We start from the raw sequence: 16,622 nt of genomic DNA, 5'->3' as shown, positions 1-16,622 counted from the left end.
AAGTAACAATTTTTGAAAACCAGTTTACTAATTGCTGCCATTTACTTAGTATTTGTTATTAACATTAAATTTTAAAATATTGTCTTATTCTTTTTGTGGCTTGCTTTTTATTAATCCCTTATTTCTTACTAGGAGCCTCTCACATGAAAAACTCTACATTTGGTTCCTCTTAAAGAAAGCAGATTCACTAGAAAACAATATAAACAACAAAAAAATAGGAACAGACTCACAGACACAGAGAGCAGACTGATGGTTGCCAGAAGGGGAGGGGTTTGGGGGATGGATAAAAAAGATGAAGGGATTAACAAGTACAGACTGGCTGTTAAAAAATAGTCACAGGCATGTAAAGTACAGCATAGGGAATCCTATATAATAAAAGTAACATGCTAATGTCCAATCGTCCGTTCAACCACTCAAAGCGTAATACGCTGATATGCTAAGGCTGCTCAGCCGCTCGCTATGACGTGCACTGACTAACAGGGGGCAGTCGACCAGTAGCTATAACATGCACTGACCATCAAGGAGCAGTCAACCGGTCGACCAGTGGCTCTGACATGCACTGACCACCAGGGGGGAGACACTCTGACCGGTAGGTTAGATTGCTGCTGTGGTCTGGCTGATTGGGACCGAGCAAAACAGGCCGGACATGCCCTGGAGCCTTCCCACAGTCCCTCCCTGGCTGGCCAAACTCCCATGTCCCTCTCTAGCCCTGATCGTGCACCGTTGGGGTGCCTTGGCCTGTCCTGTGCCCTCTCGCAATCTGGGACCTCTCAGGGGATGTCGGAGAGCCAGTTTTGGCCTGATCACGCAGGCAAGGCCGAGGGATCCCACTGGTGCATGAATTCGTGCACCAGGCCTCTAGTCCTATATAATAAAAGCCTAATAGGCAAACTGACCGAACGGCGGAATGACTGGTTGCTATGACACACACTGACCACCAGGGGGCAGACGCTCTACACAGGAACTGCCCCCAGCCTGCAGGCCCCAAGCCAGCCAAGAGGGGACTGGCGGCAGCCAGAGAGCAGGCAGGCAAGAGGGACCAGCTGGAGAGCGGGCGGGGCCAGCTGGAGAGCAGGCAGGGACGGCTGGCGAGAGGGCCGGCGCTGCCCCCCAGTCACCCCCCCAGTCGCCTCCCACAGAGGGAGGTGACTGGTGGTGGTGGGGGAAGGGGGCAGGTGCCAGCAGGGGTACTCCGATCACTGGTGGCCCCACAGATTGGCCCTGATCGCCAGCCAGGCCTAGGGACCCTACTCATGCATGACTTTTGTGCAACGGGCTTCTAGTATAGTCAATAATATTGTAATAACTATGAATGGTGCCAGGTGAGTACTGGAAATATCAGGGGAACTCTGTAAAAAATATATGATTGCCTAACCATTATGCATAAACCTGAAACTAATACAAAATAATAGACTATAAACTGTAATTTAATTAAAAAAATTTAAAAATTAAATTTTTAAAAAAAGAGAGAAACAAAAAAGAAAGAAGATTCCAATAGAGTGGTCATTATCACACTGCAATTCACTGGTCCAAGTAATTCCTATAAACATTAGTTCCAGTAACCTGAAATGTATTATATACACATCTGCATAACTGACTTTTAGTGCTTTTGCTTCTCCAAAGTGGATTTAGTTTTTCTGATTTTCCAAAGATTAGTAAGAATATTTTAAGCCAGAGCTGACCCAAGGATATGCAATTCTGAACTCCATAGAAAAACTATGTCCCAAACTCAATTCACATAGCAATTAGGTAAAGAGTCAATCACTCTGGGCCATGAGAAGAATGGGAAGCTATTTTTCCCATAAATCTGCCAGATAGTAACAGGCAAGTTACAGGTTTAACACTGAGGCTAAGAGATAAGCAACTAACTAGAATAATCTGCTTTCTTGAATAGGTTATCCTCATCAGGCTTTAAACTGAAATAATACATTCAAACAACTCAGCACTCCCTGTAAAGCCCAGGAGGTTTCAGAATTGAAAAGCAGTAAGAGATTTACTTCCCTCAGGGGCTTATTTATTTTACTAAGCATGTTTACGCTATAAGTAAAGACCAAAGACTTGCCCCCAAAATTAACAACAATTGTAAGCATTGGCATTAAGATGGAAAATGAGGCTCATTACAATAAAATGAGACCTATGTCTTTTCAAGAGCCAAGCAACTATTAAAAAATATCAAACAGCAAATTAGAACTGACTCAAGAAGGTAAATGTCAGAACTCACTTTTTGATTTCTCGGAGCAGCATTCGGATAAGGATGGTCTGAAGCGGTTCAACCATTAATTTCCTCCACATATCCAATGCTAGCTGCCAGAAAAAATAAAAACCATCAAAGGCTGAATTACTTAGTATTTCTCTGTAACATTTGTGTAAGACTTATAAAAAATATCTAGCAAAAGAAGTATTTATAATTAATATTTCAAAATTCAAATGAAAATTTAATAAGCATAAGGAAAATTAATGTCTAATTTTAAATGACATATCAGACTTGTACAAAGAACAGAATAAAGGTTTTTTTTGATTAGCTGAAAATTTTACAGAAATAATTGATGTTTATAAAAGCTTATTTGATTGTTAAATGCTCAGTATTATAGAGGGGCTATAGATGCCAAGATTGTAACAACCAAAGGAGTTACACTGAATAAAATAATGTAATTTCCCATACAAACATAAAAGGATAAGTCAACTTAAAGGATAATAAAATAAAATAAACCTGTATTTACCACCCAGGTTATGAAATACGACTTCACCATTACCATTGCCCTAAATGTACTCCTACTTCCCCCTCAGACGTTTTTCCTATCCTGAATCTTGTGTTAAATCATTCCCTTGATTACAATTGGACCAAATGTGTAAGTAGCCCTATATAGTATTTTTGAAGTTGACCATTTCTGACCTTGCTAACGAAATCACACTGTATACTTTCTATGTATGGTTTTTAAAATTTTTAAGTATTACTGAAATCCATCTAAATTGAAAGATACAGCTATATAGTTCAATCATTGACATTGCTACATAGTATCCTATTGCATAAATACACCATGGTTTATTTTTCCTTTTTATTGCTCATGACATATGTTTGTGATTCCAGTTTTGCTATTTGAGAAAAATGCTGCTATTCTTGTATACTAGTGGCACGGTGCATGAAACTCATGCACATTAAAAGGGGATTAATAAGAGGAAATATTTTAATATTATTTGCCCTTTCTCTATAATAGAAGTGTCAGAGATGAAAGAAAATTAGTAAAGTGTATATAAAAATCTTCCTCCTGTCAAGAGTCTGGGACACACCATGGGACCCAGAATCAAGTCCCCGCCCACCCACATGTGCCTCAAAATCGCACGAGACCCAGCCCCGGCCGCCCCCCCCTAAACTGAGCTAGACCCAGACCCAGCCAGTTCCACCCTTATCCAGCCCCGCTGGGCGGGGAGCGCAGCCTCAGGTCCCCTGGCCTGGTGCGAGGGGGGGGGAACATGGCCTGAGGTCCCCCGGCCTGGCACCAGGGCTGGGGGCACGGCCTGAGGTCCCCGTCAACCCCTGCCAGGTGGGGGACACAGCCTGAAGTCCCCTGTCAAGCTCCATGGGGTTGGGGGTGCAGCCTCAGGTCCCTGCAGATTGCTCATCAAGGCTCGTTACAGGAACTCGGCCTCCGTTGTGGATGCAGCCATCTTGTTACGAAAACCCCGCCTCCTCTGTGGGTGAAGCCATCTTGTGTTACGGAAACCCCCACCTCCACTGTGGGCGCCACCATCTTTGTGGCAGAGTGATGGTAAATTTGCATATTCCCTCTTTATTATATAGGATATTTTCTGGTGAACATAAGCAAAAAGTTCTCGGATATACACCTATGATTGGAGATGCTGCACTATAGGGTTAGGGACATATACAGCTTTACTCAGTCAAGCCAAATGGTTTTCCAATACTCACACTAGAGGCCTGATGCACAAAATTCATGCAAGAGTAGGCCTTCCTTCCCCTGGCTGCTGGCACCTGCTTCCCTCTGGCACCTGGAGCTCGGGCTTCCCTCTGGCACCCAGGACCTGGGCTTCCCTCCAGCTGCCAGCAGGCACCCGGGACCCAGGCTTCCCTCATAGCACCGGCTTCATCGAAAAGGTCATCCGGAAGGACATCCAATATAATTAGCATATTTTGCTTTTATTATTGTAGACTAGCGGCCTGGTGCATGAAATTTGTGCACAGGCGGGGGGTCCCCTGAGCCCAGCCTACACCCTCTCCAATCTGGGACCCCTCGGGGGATGTCCGACTGCCAGTTTAGGGCCAATCCCAGGGATCGGGCGTAAACTGGCAGTCGGACACCCCTCTCACAATCTGGGATTGTGATGGCTCCTAACTGCTCACCTACCTGCCTGCCTGATCACCCTTAACTGTCCCCCCTGCCAGCCTGATCACTCCTAACCACCTCTGCCTGCCTGCCTGATCACCCTTAGCTGCCTCTCTGCCAGCCTGATCACCCCTAACTGCCTCTGCCTGCCGGCCTGATAGCCCCTAACTTCCCCCTCTGCAGGCCTGGTCACCCCCAACTGCCTCCCCCCGACAGCCTGGTTGCCCCTTACTGTCCCCATCTGCCAGCCTGGTCACCCCTAACCACCTCTGCCTTCCTGCCTGATCGCCCCTTACTGGCCCCCTTGCCGGCCTGGTTGCCCCCAACTTCGCCCCTCTGCCAGCCTGGTTGCCCCTTACTGATGCCCCCGCTGGCCTGGTCTCCCCCAACTGGCCCCCTGCTGGCGTGGTCACCCCATGCAGCCTGCTGTTCAGTTGTTTGGTTGTCCCTCACTAACCCCTGGGCCAGCCCAGTCGCCCCACGCAGCCTACTGTTCAGTCATTTGGTCGTTCCTCACTAACACCCCTGCCAGCCTGTTGCCCATTATCTCATTAATGTTTATCTCATTTTTAATGAAACCTAGGAGTTCTTTATATATTATAGAAGTTAATCCCTTGACAGTTTTACATATTGTAGTTTGTCATAGTTTGTGACTTGACTTTTTAATTTCTTTAGTTTTTTAGTAAAAACCCTATATAATAAGGAGCTAATATGCAAATGGCCATCACACCCTCACACCATAATGGCTCAGACACTCAACACTAGGGAGAGAGGAATGGGGACCAGTCAGGCACAAATGAGCTCCAGAGAGAGGAATGGGGACCAGCCAGGCTGCGGCCTGGGAGAGGGACAAGCCACCCGTCCAGTGGTCCCGGGTGTCAGCAGCTGTACCTGAGCCTGCGGCCCAGGAGAGGGACAAACTGCCCGCCCCGTGGTCCTGGGCGCCAGCACCTGCACCTGCGGGCCAGGAGAAGGACAAGCCGCCCGCCCCACAGTCCTGGGCATCTGCAGCTGCGGCCCAGGTGAAACTGCCCACCCATGGTCCCCTGAGGCTGCAGCTGGCCCGGGAAAAGCCAGTCCGGGTCCTGGGTGCCTGCCGCCCGCCAGAAGGAGGGAAGCTGGGTCCCGGGTGCCTGCAACCAGCCAGAGGACAGAATCCTGGGTCCCGGGTGCGGGGTTAGGCAGAGGCAGTTAGGGGCAATCAGGCCAGCAGAGAAGTAGTTAGGGGCAGTCAGGCAGGCAGAGGTGGTTAGGAGCAAACAGGCAGGCAGGCAGGCAGGCGAGCGGTTAGGAGCCAGTGGTCACGGATTGCAAGAGGCAGTCGGACATTCCCCAAGAGGTCCCGGATTGAAGAGGGTGCAGGCCCGGCTGAGGGACCCACCCCCATGCACAAATTTCGTGCACCGGGCCTCTAGTATATTATAATGTACTCAAAGTTATCAATCTTTTCCTTTATCATTTGTATTTTTTGTGTCTTTTAAGGACTCCTTCCCTACCCTAAAGTCACAAAGGTATGGTCTTAAGATCATAAGGTCTTCTATATTGTCTCCCAAAAGTTTTCAAGTTTTCCCTTTCACATTTAAGCCTTTAAACTCCAGATAATTTTTCCATACATAGTAAAAATTATTCCAGAATCAAAAACTAATTGCTCGTTTCTAACTGAACTGCACCCACAGAGATAAGTCTGTTTTTTGCCTCTTTATTCTGTTTCTCTGGAATAACTCTACTCAGATCCATTGGTAATTCCATTTCAAATAAATAAAAGCATCTGTCTTCTTACAAGGAACATCCTTTAAGTTTTGCCTTCTTTTTTTTTTCCTTTTTAAATAGCATGAACAAGTAAAAATAGAAGATAATACATAAGAAAATGAGATTTTTATAGCAAATGTTTTAAAGCAAACATTGTACTAGAGCATTTCTTTCACAATCAGCATAAGCATTATACCATTCTCCACACTTAAGTCTAAGCTGTGGTGGGAGGGCAAATTGGTAAAGCCCTTTGAAAGGAAAATTGGCAGAGCAAGCTTTAACCCAGAAAATCAAGTTCCAGGTACCCACTCTATGAAATTTTCTGCTTCTATATAAAGAGATACATACATAACTGTAATTCCATGAGTGTAACTATTTTGTCACTTTGTTCACTACTGTATTCCTAAAATACAGAACAGTGCCTGTCACACAGAGGGATTCAAAAAATATTTAATAAATAAACAACGATGTTTGCTATAGTATTGTTTGTAATAACAAAAAACTGAAATGATAAATTATTTAATAATTAATAAATTATTATTTGCCTAATGTAGAATATTAAGCTCTCACACAAAAATTAATTTATGTGAAAAGAACTCCTAGACATCTTAACAAAAAAGTTGGAGGACTTTAGATATGGTATGACATTGTTTAAAAAATAAAATAAAAACTATTATGCATGTATGCATGAAATTTATATGCAAATACACAGGTAAAATTCAGAAAAGATATAAATCAAATTGTGTATAGTGATTTCTTCTTGGAAAAGGAGCAGGCTTGATGGTGTTAATAAGGAATAATCATTAAGTAAAATATTCACTTATAAAACTACTAATTAAAGCAACCATTGTTAAGATTTTGGTATTTCTCACTGATGTGCTTCACAATATCCTTTTTCCCCCTTCAGTTTTATTCCTATTAAATACACCATGTTACCCTTATTAAAGGTCCTATGAACAATTTTCTACTATTATTTTATTCATTTGCCTAACTTTATAACAAAATCATATTGGATATATTCTTCCACATTGGAAATTTACACTGTCTATCCATTAGTTACCCTTATTAGCATGAGTGCAAGGAATACTTTCAAACTAATTTCCAACAAATTTCTTAAAAGGATGATTCTAATTTAAATCTCTAATAATGCTACATCTTATGTTTACTTCCTTCATTAACACTCATCACAATTTAACATTAATTTCTTTACTTCTTTGGCATCTGCTTCCCATGAGGACAGGGACCTTCTGTCTGTTCACCTCTGCATCTACAATGTCTGGCTACTGAACAAATACGTATTACTTGGAAAAGCAAACATTATACTAGAGTGTTTCTTTCACAATCAGCACATGCATTATATAATTCTCCACATTTAAATTTGAGTAAACTACTTGAGCTGCATATATAACTGTTTTACTTCGAATTTAATTACTTTTAAAATTTAAAATAAATTTGTTATATGCATAAATTTGTATTTATTCTCCTTTAGGATCCCTTTTAAATCCACGTCCTTTGTACTTTTTACTACAGGAATCTCAACATTTTCGAAACACTTTTCATGAACTTTGTCACATAATGGAACTATAAACCTATCATCAATGTAATTATTAAAATATTTATCATGTCTTTTCTGTTCTTCTCATCTATTTGAAGTTTCTTAGAAAATCATTACAGTATTTTATTTACTTAAAATTTAGGATGTTTTAAATTTTGACCTAGTTAACTCAGTGTCCTTTAAAAAAGGACAGTGAACCAAATGTTTTTAAATAAATAAAAACATTCTTATGCTTGACAATAATTTAAAGAATTTCCTACCTCTCCTATTTCCATAAGAGGTTCATTCATATCTACACCACCATAGCCATACTGAAGGTCAGCTTCTGTCAATTTATTTTTTTTAATAAACTGGGTGTTGAGATACCTGAAAAACAAATGTAATATCATTGAAAAGTATGTCAAATAGGTAGGAAAACAAATAATTTGCAACTTTGGAACAATAATTTTAGGGTTATAAATCAACTACAGAATAGTTGAGTAATATACCCAAAAGAAATTAAATAAAAATTAAAAATTATTACCCAACTTTCTATGTAAGGACTTAAGAGACAAAGGATAAGACCTTTAGAGCAGAATAAAAAAAAAGACACCTATAATCACAGTTTCAATTTAAAAATTCAAGGGGCCCTTGCCAGGTGACTCAGTTGGTTGGAGCATCATCCTGTACACCAAAAGGTTATAGTTTCAATTTCTGGTCAGGGCCTATACCTAGTTATAGGTTCAATCCCTGATCGGGGAACATATGGGAGGCATCGATGTTTCTTCCTCTCTCACATCTCTAAAATCAATAAACAAAGGAAAGAAGGAAAGGAGAGGAGGGAGGGAGGGAGGGAGGGAGGGAGGGAGGGAGGAAGGAAGGAAGGAAGGAAGGAAGGAAGGAAGGAAGGAAGGAAGGAAGGAAGGAAGGAAGGAAGGAAGGAAGAAAGGAAGGAAGGAAGGAAGGAAGAAAGGAAAATCAAGTGTTTATAAAAACTCCAAAAGCCTTATAGCCAAATAGGTCTATCCAACAGACAACCCTTCAACAATCTCATTAGATCATTTCCAGATTCTTCTCAGTAAGTCAAGATAAGATTTCAAAAAGAAGGCCATCACAAGAGACAACAAAGGTCTCTAATAATACTAAAGGCATAGATGCAACACGAGAATATAACTCTGATAAACATATATGCACCCAATATAGGAGCGCATATATATATATACACATATACATATATATACATATATATCTATCATTGTAATATATATATATATGTGTGTATACACATACACACACACACACACACACACACACATATATAACACTTCTATAGGACTTGAAGGGAGAGATCAACAATAATACAGTCATTGTAGGGGACTTTAACACCCCGCTGACCTCACTAGATAGATCTTCCAGACAAAAATTTAATAAGAAAACAGTGAATCTAAATGACACGCTGTACCAGATGGATTTAACTGACATTTAGAGAATATTTTATGCCAAGCTGCATAATATACATTCTTCTCAAGTGTACATGGATCATTCACAAAGATAGAACACATGTTAGAACACAAAACAAGTCTCTACATGTTCAGGAAGATTGAAATATCAAGCATCTTCTCAGATCACAGTGGAATGAAATTAGAAATCAACTACAGTATAAACACCAAAAAACATTTAAACACATGGAGGCTAACTAACATGTTAATAAACAATGAATGAGTTACCAAAGAGATCAAGAATACATCACATAAACAAATTGAAAGACAAAAATCACAGGATCATATCAAAAGACGCAGAAAGAGCATTCTACAAAATTAAATGGCCATTTTTGATAAAAACTCTCAGCAAAATGGGAACAGAGGGAGCATATCGGTATATAATACAGGCCATATATAGTAAAACGTACAGCCAACATCTTACTCAATAGCAAAAACTAAAACCATTTCCCCTAAGAACAGGAACAAGACAGGGATGTCTGCTTTCACCACCCTTATTCAACATAGAACTGGAAGTCCTAGCCACAGCATTCAGACAAGAAGAAATAAAAAGCATCCAAATTGGAAAGGAGCAAGTAAAACTCTCATTATTCTCAGACGACCTGATATTGTACACAGAAAACCCTAAAGACTCCACCACAAAAACTACTAGAGTTAATAAAAGAATTTGGAAATGTAGCAGGATACAAAAATCAATACCCAAATATCGATGACTTCCTCCCGCCCCTCCCCCCATGGCTTTTTTTTACACCAATAATGAATTCTCAGAAAAGGAAACTAAACAAACAATCCCATTTACCACTGCAACAAAGAAATGAAGATACTTAGGGATAGACTTAACCTAAGAGGCAAAAGACTTGTATTCGAAAAACTACAGGACGTTGAAAAAAGAGATGGAGGAAGATATAAACAAGTGGAAGAATATGCCATGGATTGGTAGAATCAACATCAGTAAAATGTCCACAGTACCCAAGGCAATATACAGATCTAATGTAATCCCTATTAAACAGCATATTTCACAGACCTAGAACAAATACTCCAAAAATTTATATGGAACCAAAGAAGATCCCAAATATCCACAGCAATCTTGAAAAATAAGAAAAAAGTTGGAAGAATCACAATACCAGATATCAAATTATAGCACCATAATCAAAACAGCCTGATACTGGCACAAGAACAGGCATATATATCTATGGAATAGAACAGAGAAGACAGAAATCAACTCAAGCCATTACATTCAATTAATATTTGACAAAGGAGGCAAGAACATACAATGGACTCAAGACAGTCTATTAAATGGTGTTGGGAAAACTGGACAGATATATGCAAAAAAATAAAACTAGACAACCAACTTACACCAAACACAAGAATAAACTCAAAATGGATAAAAGACTTAAATTCTAAGTCGGGAAACCATAAAAATCCTAGAAGAAACTATAGGCAGCAAAATCTCAGACATCTCTCGTAGCAATATGTTTATGGATACATCTCCTAGGGCAAAGGAAACTAAGGAGAAAACAAACAAAAGAGACTACATCAAACTAAAAAGCTTCTGCACAGCAAAAGAAACCATCAAGAGAATGAAAAGGGAGGCCCACTGTATGGGAGAACATATTTGGCAATGATACATCTGATGAAGGGTTAATATCCAAAATATATAAGAAACTCATGCAACTTTTTTCTAAATATATTTTTATTTATTTCAGAGACGGAGAGAGAGGCAGAAACATCAATGATGAGAGAGAACCATTGATTGGCTGCCTCCTTCACTTCTCCTACTGGGGATTGAGCTGGCCACCTGGGCATGTACCCCTGATCACAACTGAACCCAGAACCCCTTAGTCCACAGACCCATGCTCTATCCACTGACTCAAACCAGCTAGGGTAGGAACTCATACAACTGAACAAAAGGAAGCAATCCAATTAAAAAATGGACAAAGGACGAACTAAATAGGCACTTCTCCAAAGTGGACATACAGATGGCCAAGAGACAGATGAAAAAATGCTCCAAGTCACTGATCATCAGAGAGATGCAAATTAAAACAACAATGGGGTATCACCTCACACGTGTCAGAATGGCTACCATCAACAAATCAACAAATGACAATGTTGGAGAGGATGTGGAAAAAAGGGAACCCTATTATATTGCTGGTGGGAATGCAGACTGGTGACGCCACTGTGGAAAACAGCTTGGAGTTTTCTCAAAAAATAAAAAATGCAACTATGTTTTGACCCAGCAATCCCACTTCTAGGAATGTATCCTACAGATCCCGAAATACCAATTCAAAAGAATATGTTCACCTCTATGTTCACAGCAGCGTTATTTACAACTAGAGGCCCGGTGCACGAAATTCGTGCATTAGTAGGGTCCTTAGGCCTGGCCAACCATCAGGGCTGGTCAGGGCCTTCCTTCCCCCGGCTGCCAGCTGGGGCCTTCCTTCATTCCGTACCACCCCCTGGTGGTCAGCACACGTCACAGGAAGCAGTCGAACTCCCAGTTGGTCAAACTCCCGAGGGGATAATTGCATATTAGCCTTTTATTATATAGGATAGCCAAAATCTGGAAAGAGCCCAAGTGCACATCAGTAGATGAGTATATAAAAAAGCTATGGTGCCTGGCCAGCATGGCTGGGTGGTTGAGCATCGACCTATGAACCAGGAGGCCATGGTTCAATTCTCAGTCAGGGCACATGCCTGGGTTACTCGATCCCAGTAGGGGGCATGCAGGAGGCAGCTGATCAATGATTCTCTCTCATCATTGATGTTTCTATCTTTCCCTCTCCCCTCCTTGCTGAAATCAACATACATACATACATACATATATATATATATATATATATTTTTTTTTTTTTTTTTTTTTTTTTTAAAGCTGTGGTATGCCCTGGCCAATGAGGCTCAGTTAAATAGAGCATCATCCTGTATACCACAAAGTGGCGAGTTTGATTCCTAGTCAGGGCACATACCCAGGTTGCAGGTTTGATCCTCAATCAGGGTACATATAGGTGGTGTCTGATCATTATTTTCTTTCTCTCTCTCTCTTTTTCACTCCGTCCCTCCGTCCCTCCCTCCCTCCAAGAGCAATAAAAATACATAAATAAGTAAACAAATAAATAAGTAGTTGTGGTACATTTACACAAATGAATACTACTACGTCACCATTTAAAAAAAGGAAATCTTTCTTACCTTTTGTAACAGCATGAATGGACCTGGAGAGTATTATGCTAAGTGAAATAAGCCAGTCAGAGAAAGACAAATACCATATGATCTCAATAATATGTGGAATTTAATGAACAAAGTAGAAGCAGAGACAAGGATACATGGAATAGTCTGACAGCTGTCAGAGGGGACAGGGGAGGTGCGTACTGGATGAAAGACGGTGAAGGGAATAGCCAAAAAGCATTATGTGCATAACCTATAGACACAGACAACAGTGGTAAGAGCCAGAGGGAAGGGGAGTGAGAATTGTGGAGGTAGGCAAAGGGAGGGAAAATGGTGTATCTGTCAACAATAAAAATAAAGTTAAAAAATATCTTTAAAAACTCTTCAATTATAAATGCAAGCAATACTGTTGAGACTGTCAGAGTTTAAAAGAATACTTACCTATACAAGCAGTCCATATAGTCTGCACCCTTGCTATATTCCTCCCAATACCTATGATACATAACAAGTACTTGTTCTTCAGACTCCAGAACTCTCTACATAAAGAAGAAAAATTTTTCACTTGGAAAGCACTTACCATTTTCATTTGTAAGCTATAAAATTTGTCAAAAGTAAATATTTTAAAATAACGGGCATAGTTTAAGCATTATAAATTACATTTATAAGTTCCATTCTGATTTAACTACCTTTAGTATCAATGAAACAACTAGAAAAACATGTGAGTCTTAGATATGAAAGTGAAGCTTCATACTGGAGAGTAACTGTTTCATTCTCTAAGATCAAAGGACAAGATGTAATGATTTGATATTTTCTTTGAACTAGAATATATTAAGATCAGTTCATATAGAATATAATTCTATTGTCATGTCTCTATGTGTTTCCTCAAATCCGTAACATGTGACCAACCTGCTAGTATATAAGTAAATCAGACTGATATAATTATATCACTTCAAATTATTCACTTTTGTGAATAAGACTATTTATGAAAACTGACACTTTTCCACATTCCCCAAGAAAGTTTTTTTTTATTTCATTTACTTCAGAGAAACATATTATTTTTTGAAAAAATGAAAATCAAACTTAAATCTGAGGTCCAATATTTTAAAGTTATTTTTAAAGAAAATCTAGTCTAGCAATAAAAATACATTGGACTGCTTGGCCAGTGTTGCTCAATGGTTGTGCACTGACCTATGAAGTCATGATTTAATTCCTGGCCAGGGCACATGCCCAGGGTGCAGGTGGAGGCATTCGGGATGCAGCCGAACAATGATTCCCTCTCATTATTAATGTTTTTCTCTCTCTCCCTCCCTCTACCTTCCTCTCTGAAATCAGTAAAAACATACTTTAAAAAAAAGTACATTGGACTGATATTCAGGGGGTCTTAGGTTCTTCTTTTATAGTTCTTTCATTAACTGTCCATATGACCTTAACAAATCATGACCTCAACTTTCATTTAATTATCTAATGAAATGACTTTATACTTGAAATTTTAACACAAGGCTCAGAACAATAGAAATAACCTATAAATTGTACTCTTTTGCTTACCATATTGGTTAATAAATTAAAAATAGCAACTATTAATCATCCTGGTGACTAGGTATTGCTGGTTTGATAATGCTATTACTGGTTTGATGGAATATAAATCCAAGAACAATCTGTTACTAATATGTCTAAACACTAAAAAATTTTCATGACTCACGACTTAGTAATTCAAGGTCTAGAATTTATCCCACAAGAAATTTAGTTACACAAAAATTATTTAGCCACAACAACGTTCACAGAAGTATTGTGGATAACAACAAATTATATAATCTACTTATATAAAAACCATGGGTGTTCATCACGACCTGAACCACCGCAACCAAGCGGAAGGAAGTCAGTCCTGCAGGGGTTGTCTTGGCAACGGCTGCACCCTCCCCTGAGCTGTTTCCTGGAGCTGTTTCCAGTGAGGGTGGGGTTTGAGGCAGGAACCCACCATCGGAGTGTGGACCCACTGAATCCAGGGTCACTTTGCTAAGGGCTGCACTCTCCCTAGCTGTTTCCCATGTGGCCTGAGGGAAGAACCCACCCTCAGAGCACCAGGAGCGCCCAGCAGCAGTCAGTCCTGGGTTGCTGAGGTGGAGGCCACGGTGTGGTAGAACTCTGGGTCTGGCCCAACAGGGGGCGTGGCCGACCTTCAAACCAGACCCTGACAGTAGAAAGGAGGGAGCCGCATTCTTCACAGAATCTGCTGTTGGATAGCTTGCTGTCAGTGGCCTTCCAGCCAGGAACCCCATTCTCCTGCACCCCAGACCCTGACAGGAGGGAGGAGGGAGCTCCTTTCCTCACAGAATCGACAGGTGGCCAGTTTGCTAATTAATTCCCTTTTTTAAAAAAATATATTTTATTGATTTTTTACAGAGAGGAAGGGAGAGGGATAGAGAGAAACATCGATGAGAGAGAAACATCGATCAGCCGCCTCCTACACACTCCCCACTGGGGATGTGCCCGCAACCAAGGTACATGCCCTTGACCAGAATCAAACCTAGGACCCTTGAGTCCGCAGGCTGATGCTCTATCCACTAAGCCAAACTGGTTAGGGCAATTAATTCCCTTTTAATGTGCATGGATTTCGTGCACCAGGCTACTAGTTGGAAATAATCTATATGGCCAGCAATATGGAAATACTGAAACAAATCATAGTATCTCCATACCATGAAAAATTTTATCATCATTGCCAGGATTACAAAGTCTATTTAATGACAAATAAAGAGGAACTTACAATATTAAAAACAAAAAGCAGATTATAAAATGTATAACATGACTCCACTTTCTAATAAAAAACAGAAGTCTACACAAAGCAAAAATATGCATTACAGTAATTATTAAATCAAATTACATGTATATTAGTATGTACCAAAAGAGGATATATTTTAATAAAGATATATGGAAACTATTAACAATGATTAATTCTGGAGGTATGTTATGGTGGTATTTACTTTCTTCTTTTTTTAAAAAAAAATATATTTCTTTATTGATTTCAGAGAGGAAGGGAGAAGAAGAGAAAGATAGAAACATCAATGATGAGAGAGAATCATTGATCGGCTGCCTCCTGCACGCTCCCTACTGGGAATCGAGCCTGCAACCCAGGCATGTGCCCTTGGCCGGAATCGAACCTGGGACCCATTGGTCCACAAGCTGACGCTTTATCCACTGAGCCAAGCCGGCTAGGGTTTTACTTTCTTCTTGATTGCTTATCTGTATGTCCTAAATTATTTGTAATGGTAAGACTTTATTAATTTAAAAAGTTCCCTCCCCCGAATCAAATCAAATTTTTTTCTCAGAGGTGAAACTGATTTTGTTGGCTATATTAACAATTTACTTTATCATCTACACATTTGCCAACTTCTTTTTTTGTCACTGGATCTGAGAACATATAGTGTATAATTAATATAAGTATTATAAACTTTCATAAAACTACTTCAAAATACAATTTTTAATCACACAACTATACCAATGTTCACGTCTTAGTTTTAATACCATACCACTATTATGCATGACATTATCATTAAGAAGCTGGATAAAAAGTATATGAGAATAAGCTCTATTATTTTTGCAACTTTTCCATAAATTTAAAATTACTTCGTAGTTTGCCCTGGCTGGTTTGGCTCAGAGGATAAAGCATTGGCCTAAGGACTGACGGGTCCCAGGTTCGATTCCGATCAAGGGCACATGCCAGGGTTGTGGGCTCGATCCCCAGTGGGGGGGCATGCAGGAAGCAGCCGATCGATGATTCTCTCTCATCATTGATGTTTCTGTCTCTCCCTCTCCCTTCCTGTCTGAAATCAATAAAAATATATTTAAAAAAATAATAATAAAATTACTTCATAGTTTAAAGAAAATCACTTACAACCTATGCTAAAATATAAAATTACAAAATTTATAACTGCCTTAAACAGTTCTTAATTATGCTCACCCTAACAGAACTTTAATTTTAAAACTAACTTAACATAGGAAACATTTTAAGACTGATTTGAAGTACTTGTTATCAACATCGCTTTTATGAACTAGTAGATGTACATATTAAGAAAACTGTTATCTGTCATATACAAAAGAAAATAGAGCATTTCCTCTGAATGTTTTAAAGGAAACTATCATATGATCAACTGGACTCTACTTATGAGTTATGTACACTTTAAAAACGATCTGCTCCAAGCCTTGTGCAGGGTTAGACTTTAGACTGTGTTATTTTATCTCCATTTTATAAAGAAACTTAAAGTAGGTTATGTGAGTTGCCCATGGTCACACAGCTACTAAAAGGTAAGAGTCAAGTAGCTAGCTCAGGTAATAAATGACCTCACT

At 39.9% G+C, this 16,622-nt stretch overlaps 1 protein-coding gene across 6 annotated transcripts in view; it reads right to left on the bottom strand.

Annotated features, from left to right (window-relative positions):
- CUL2 (cullin 2) overlaps positions 1-16,622 on the bottom strand; it is a 172,872-nt gene that overhangs the window by 104,201 nt on the left and 52,049 nt on the right. For 5 of the 6 annotated variants that reach the window (XM_036350399.1, XM_036350390.1, XM_036350371.1 and 2 more), the window contains 3 exons: positions 12,723-12,817; positions 7,905-8,010; positions 2,222-2,304 (listed from right to left, as the gene is read on the bottom strand). In XM_036350399.1, coding sequence (XP_036206292.1) covers positions 2,222-2,304; positions 7,905-8,010; positions 12,723-12,817 — 284 coding nt within the window. The remainder of the gene's footprint in view (positions 1-2,221; positions 2,305-7,904; positions 8,011-12,722; positions 12,818-16,622) is intronic. The other variant, XM_036350417.1, reaches the window with a different exon arrangement.

This window comes from Myotis myotis, unplaced genomic scaffold, assembly GCF_014108235.1.
Source record: "Myotis myotis isolate mMyoMyo1 unplaced genomic scaffold, mMyoMyo1.p scaffold_m19_p_1, whole genome shotgun sequence".
NCBI classification, from domain to species: domain Eukaryota; kingdom Metazoa; phylum Chordata; class Mammalia; order Chiroptera; family Vespertilionidae; genus Myotis; species Myotis myotis.
This window is presented reverse-complemented; position numbering and strand designations above follow the sequence as displayed.